Source organism: Opisthorchis viverrini (assembly GCF_000715545.1).
Source record: "Opisthorchis viverrini unplaced genomic scaffold opera_v5_1, whole genome shotgun sequence".
Lineage (NCBI taxonomy): Eukaryota > Metazoa > Platyhelminthes > Trematoda > Opisthorchiida > Opisthorchiidae > Opisthorchis > Opisthorchis viverrini.
In genome coordinates this window covers 1,598,241-1,604,260 of record NW_008751657.1, presented here as the reverse complement: position 1 = coordinate 1,604,260, position 6,020 = coordinate 1,598,241, and the positions used below count along the sequence as shown (strand labels likewise).

Below are 6,020 nucleotides of genomic sequence, written 5' to 3'. Positions count from 1 at the left end.
TCAGAAACAGCACCGGTCCCAGGACGGAGGGTCAGAAACGGCACCGGTCCCAGGACGGAGCCATGAGGAACTCCAATGGAGACCGGCGCTGGAGAATAGTAGGTCGAGCCGATTATCACTCGGGATGATCTGTCTGATAGGAACGCCTTGATTCAGTGGAGGATTTTCCAATGAATACGGTATACTCGAGTTTGTGGAGCAACGGGACGTGTGGGACCTCATCAAATGCTTTTGAGGAGTCGATAAATATGCTATCCGATAAGCGTCACTCGTCCTTGGCTTGGGTTAAGCTGTCAATAGATACAAGCATGTCACGCAAGAACAGTTTGGGAGAAATTCGTTTTGAACTGGAGATATCAAGTTGTTGGAAGCACGGTGATTAATAAACTCATGCAGTTCCATCGTCTAGCGATCATGGAAGGTGAGAATTTTAGTAGATGCATGCCAAGAGCATGCAATCTTGTTCATGCATATAGTGCTTCCGCAGAATTGCACCAGGTCTTCTGCAGCACTGTTTGAATTTACCTAAAATGATGGGAAAGGTATTAATGGCAGGAAGAAATAAATACATGATTGAGAATTATATTCCCGTGGTGCTGATACGGTCATACTACACTGTTGAACCTCGGAGGATCCGGGAGGAGGCCAGAGAATTGGGCCGAACTACGCAGCTCTTGGGCTGAAAAATGTGAGTATGGATTAAAGTGGCTTTGGTTTGAGCATGTGTGCAACCAGATTCAACATTTTTTCACAAAACGTTTTATTCTACGCGTGAAGATTCTGCAGCTAGAGCATTGTGTGACTAAGGGGCCGACGCGGCTTTTGGTTTGAGCATGTTCGCAACAAAATGCAACATTTTATCACAAAACGTTTTATTCTACGCGTGAAGGATCTGCACCTAGAGCATTGTGTGACTAAGGGGCCGACCTCTATATGGGAAAGCATGCTGTATGAGGTTTTTTTACGAAGTTTATTACTGTTCACATGTTTTCGGTTCTAAATACGGTACAGGAAAACATACGTCCTACCATGAATGTCAAAAGCGCGATCGTCCCTCATATGCTACCCATGGAAGACATCGGCGGTCTTTTTTAAATTACTGAGTTTATTGGATCAGCCACGCGCTGATCAAACTGGTTACACGAATCAAGACGTGCGAAAACGGGGCATCAGTTTATATCAGCAGGGCACACCAACTGTAGCCCCCGGCTGTGGCCGCAAACCAGTTGCCGAGATTTGCGAACAAACCAACGACCAGCTATTCAGCCACTAGCAAGCGCACGCGAACTTCCAGTATTCCTGTACATGGACTTGTGACCCGGGCAATCAATACAGTATAGGAGGAGGTTCTCCCATCTGGCTGCGACGACAACAGGTAAACTAACGTTGATGAAGGTGGGTCTTCGGACCATCCTGTCAGGAGAACGCCATCGTAGTTGAGTGACATTTAAGTGCTCCTGTGAATGGCTACTGAAATAACCCTGTGTGATCGTTCGAGAGTTTTGGTAGGGTGAGAATGCTCAGAGAGCTTCAGCGGTTTTGCTTTGCAAGTGAAGATATTCCAAACAAACAGAGGTGAGAGGGAGTGCAAAACAGTGTATGTAGTGAAACTCGGGGAGCTTTCAGAGCACAATATCCTCACGAGAATTCGAACAGATGAACGTTTGGCCAAGTTGATCGGCCGAGTGATAAGGAAAGCTGTCAAGTCTCTTAGCACATAATAATCTATAAATGACTCGAAGGGTGAATATGGTTTCCAAATTCGTGAAGTCCGTGGCGTTGTTTTTAAATGGCATCCCTCGGTTGTGAACAAAACCTCGGAGAGTGCCACTTTCCGACCCACAGCAGGCCATCTGATTAACAGAAGAGTCATACGAACCTTAAACGGACCTGGAGATGGCTCTTCTTTTCCGGGTCATGAAAAGGGTTAGCAAGCAAGACCTTTCCAATCCATACTTTATCTTAGAGAATATTTCTAGATTAGTTCAAATGTTACCTGAATAAGGGTCGGTTGTTCAGTTATAGAAAAAGCAGGTCCCCTTGTGACCACTTTCTTTTTTTGCAAAGATAAAGTAGGGGTAACAGAGCTCATTTTCTTGGGTTATGAGGGCCTAAATCGCAGTGTACCAAGGAAGATTGTTTATGAAACTGACATCGCACTGACTGCCCGTCACTTGGTAAGTGATAAGAAGGAAAGTTTGCCGTGAAGCTATTGGCTGGTCTAGTGGCGTGCCAGATTTGTAGTAAAGTCGGAAGCGCGAGTGTTGTTTGTTAACGCGCAAGTACTTAAAGAGAACGCGCGATACCGACATGAAAGCTGATGCTGATCCAGCAAACAGCCTGTAGAAGCTGTTGAAATGAGACAGCAATCTCTGACAGGACGCAAAAGCAAAGGCTGTGAAAATTGTTATGTTTCCATCGTTCTATGAAGCATTCCATAGATTTCATACGGAAAACTAAGTTCTTACATGGGCTTAATGGACAATCATTCTGTAATGCCTCCGGTTTTCTGAAATCTTGCATCGAAATAGGTAGCGGCCATAATACAACATCCGTTGTTTGAATGCTATGAAGTTACTAAATTTTGTCCCTGCCGGATTTCTCTATCACGTCACGTCACCTACCTCCGCTTCCGTGGACCATTTTATTTCCTTTGCTTTGTTTTATTTGCCTGACCCAAATGCATCCGAGCCATCCATTGTGCCTCTCCTCATTTACTTTAACCAGCTTTTTTCGCTTCATTTGAATCTTCAAACTCAAGGTTGATCGCTTGTTTCAAGCAAGTACCTGTTGTTCAATTTTGTGGTAAAGCAGAAGACTGAGTCCAACCTGACCCGTGTTGATTGAAACCTGGCTAGTTGAATTGATCTGAGCCCAGAAAAGACCAAATGAATGAACTTTGCGAGCCACCAACATTAGGTCTGTAATCATACGTAATACATAATGCATTATTCAGAGGTAATACACCACTCACAAGATTACTGAAAACTCTTCGGTGGCTCACGGTGCTTCTTGCCCTTCTCTGCCAAGCCGATATTGTTTTGCATGGGACAGCGAAAAGGTACCAGCAACACATCAGTGGCACAACGGAGCGTTGAATGAAGTCATTTCGGACAGCCTGCTTCGGCAGGAGTCATAATATGCATCTCCAACTGTCAGCTTTCAAAATCGTAACTCCTGACAACAGACGGACAGACTGACAAAGCCCAGGGCAACTTCTGATCATAGCGTGAGGTCGTTTATGTTATGAGTTGGGCGGAATTCGAAACCGCCGACGTCTCACGCCTACCAAAATACCTGGAAAGTGCCATTGCACGCAAGAACGTAATACGTGTTGTGTTTTATTAAGTGGCTCCCACTAAATCAGAAATATTACGTTCAGTGTACGAAGCGGAGATCTGGGCTGTAAACGGAAGAATCGAAATTTGTGGCACCAAATATCCTCCATCGTTGAAGTACGAGCGGTTCGCGGAGCGGCGTTTATGCCTTAAATTTTTGTATCCGTTCTTCGAGGAAGCAAGCAGTGGTTGATGGAACGCAAACAGGAAAGTTGCTAAAGTGGGTCTTGTGGTATTAACTGTGATGTAGTCCTGTAGGTGTGAAAGCCCCTCCTGACCATACAGCTACCTGTTTTTGCGCCAGTGGCACATTTAGTCATTCAGCAGGTACGAATCCGATAACTTCCGGTTTCTAACATTTAGCGAGGGGCACTAGTGGACGCTGGTGACACTGGTGGCCCGGGTTAGCTGGGTGGCGATCGCCGTCTTTACGGAGGGCGGCTCGACAACGACATTCTTGGCAAAACGATTTCGGAGTAGACGGTCTAAGCACGTGTTGTATATCCCAAACGCAGTGGAAAATCAATCGGTCCTTGTGTTGTAACAAGCTTCGGTTGGATAGGCTCGGAGTCTTACCCAGTAAGAAATTTTCTGCCAGTGTATCACGAGTCTGATTTGGGGCGATAAATGGTGTCTGGAAAGCCCGTGTTATATCTGCTAATCTCTCAGTCTGTGTTATCTGACCCGCTCCAGCGCCTAGTGCCGGGGAAAAAATGCTCACAGAAGGGAACACCACAGCTACATTCCGAACAAGCGAGTGCGAAGAGCAAAAGTTACAACGACCCCGCGCTATTTAAAGGGGCCTTTCTGACATTGATCCAGGCTGTTTGATAGGTGTTAATAAACACCCATCAACATCGATCGTGCCTCCATAAAAAGCCTGAACGCTGATCGGTCGTGCTTCTGCGGCATGCAAGAATACTCATTAGTTTTCGCTGAATTGATCAAATGATTGACTGGCCCGGATCCTTGCCGGCTTTGCTGTTGAGTTTTTGGTGAAACAGTAGGTTCCTGGCGTTCTGAGGTTGCTTTGAGGAATTTGACCTTCCTGATTCCCCACTTTTGGCTGTTCAACGTAAGATTTCCGACGCGAATCAAGTTGTAGGGTTTCCACCCTTTTTCTGATGCGACCGGCATGGCGTCTCGTTTGCAGCAATAGATCTGTCTTGGGCGGTACATGTGAGGCAGTGGCTATAGGTGCTGGTCCTCGGGGATCAAAGGGTTCATGCAGTAGGTTGAGGTCTGGTAACTGTTCTACCGTCTTCAGGATCTGGCACTCAGTCAGCCGTAATTGATTGACATGTCGTTTCCATATCAATGATCCTACCTGGACGCTTCAAATCACCTGACCGATTATTTTGAGGACGACTTCAGCAGTCAGGCTTCGGTACCCGGGGCGATAGTCTGACAAGCACACGGTTGCCAGCCCGGAATGTTTCGCTCTCCACTTGTCGGTGATGGAAAACATGTAAGTGTTGGTAGGATAACATCATGGGCAAGTTTCAACCGTCTGTTCATCATAACCTCTGCTGGAGGGCGACCGTCCGGAGACTGTGGATTAGGAGTTGCTCTATAGTTCAGTAGGAACGTATCCAGCACTTCTGTCGTGGTCCCCTCCCTTTCTGTTTTTGTCAACGCACGTTTAAAGGTGTCAACGAACCGTTCAGCTTGACCGTTTGATTCGGGATGGAGTGGTGAAGAAGTAGCATGTATGATGCCGTGTTTTCGAACGAGTTCGCTAAACTGATGGGAATTAAACCGAGTACCATTGTCGAACACAATAGATTCTGGGACACCGAATATTGAAAACAAGTGCCGCAGTTTAGTGATGGTTACCGTCGCTGTTGTCTCAGACGTAACGAAGACTTCAGGCTACTTACTGAACGCATCGGCAACGATAAGGAGGATTTGTACCTTAATTGGTCGGCTTTCCTGTTGAGTTTTTGGTAGAGCAGTTGGTTCAGGTTGCTTTCAGGAATCCCAACTTCCTGGTAGCTCGCATCAACTGAAGTTTACAAACGCCCCGAGATCCCAAAACTAGTCTCTTCGTCAATAATTGATAAACACTGTCATCGATGAGGATTGGAGAAATATGAGAAAATGGAGGTTATATGCTACATCACCCCTGGAATTTCGGCTCCATCTCTTTCCCAAAACATTTCTGGTGCAACAAAATCAGGGCAAATAATCCGAAAACTACATCGCACAAGGGCCTTGTTTTGTATGAAAGATATGGCTCAGCTTTGCGCATACATGGACAGACAACCCAGTATAAAGGTGCTACTTCAATCTTTAGCATCCCTTGATCGACAAAAGGACAACGGCACAAGCCTGTCACATCCGACCGTGCCACCAAGTGTCTAGTTTTATTATCATATGACCGCCAATAATTTGAGCTCGATTTAACGACAAAAGTTGCCCTTTTTGGACTTCCGCTTGGAATATTTTACCGACACGGAAGACGTCAACTAGATGTCATCCCGCTGATGAAACGCATGAGAAAACTGAGGACCCTCGTTTGATGCGGTGGCATCCCACTGTGGTGAAATTTTCAGCAAAGGCCTTCGGGTAATTAGCTTTGTTTTATTCTAGCTCGACCTGCAGGAGAGCAGTGTGTGACACATGTGAAGATAGCTACTAGAATTCCTTACTTGAAACTGCACTTAACAGGTGCATTCTCAG

At 45.9% G+C, this 6,020-nt stretch overlaps 1 protein-coding gene across 1 annotated transcript in view; it reads right to left on the bottom strand.

Annotated features, from left to right (window-relative positions):
- Positions 1-4,715: 4,715 nt before the first annotated feature.
- Positions 4,716-6,020, bottom strand: part of T265_00018 (hypothetical protein) — a gene marked incomplete at both ends in the record, with an annotated part of 36,280 nt that continues 34,975 nt past the window's right edge. Inside the window, one exon of the mRNA XM_009163675.1 lies at positions 4,716-5,125. Coding sequence (XP_009161939.1) covers positions 4,716-5,125 — 410 coding nt within the window. The remainder of the gene's footprint in view (positions 5,126-6,020) is intronic.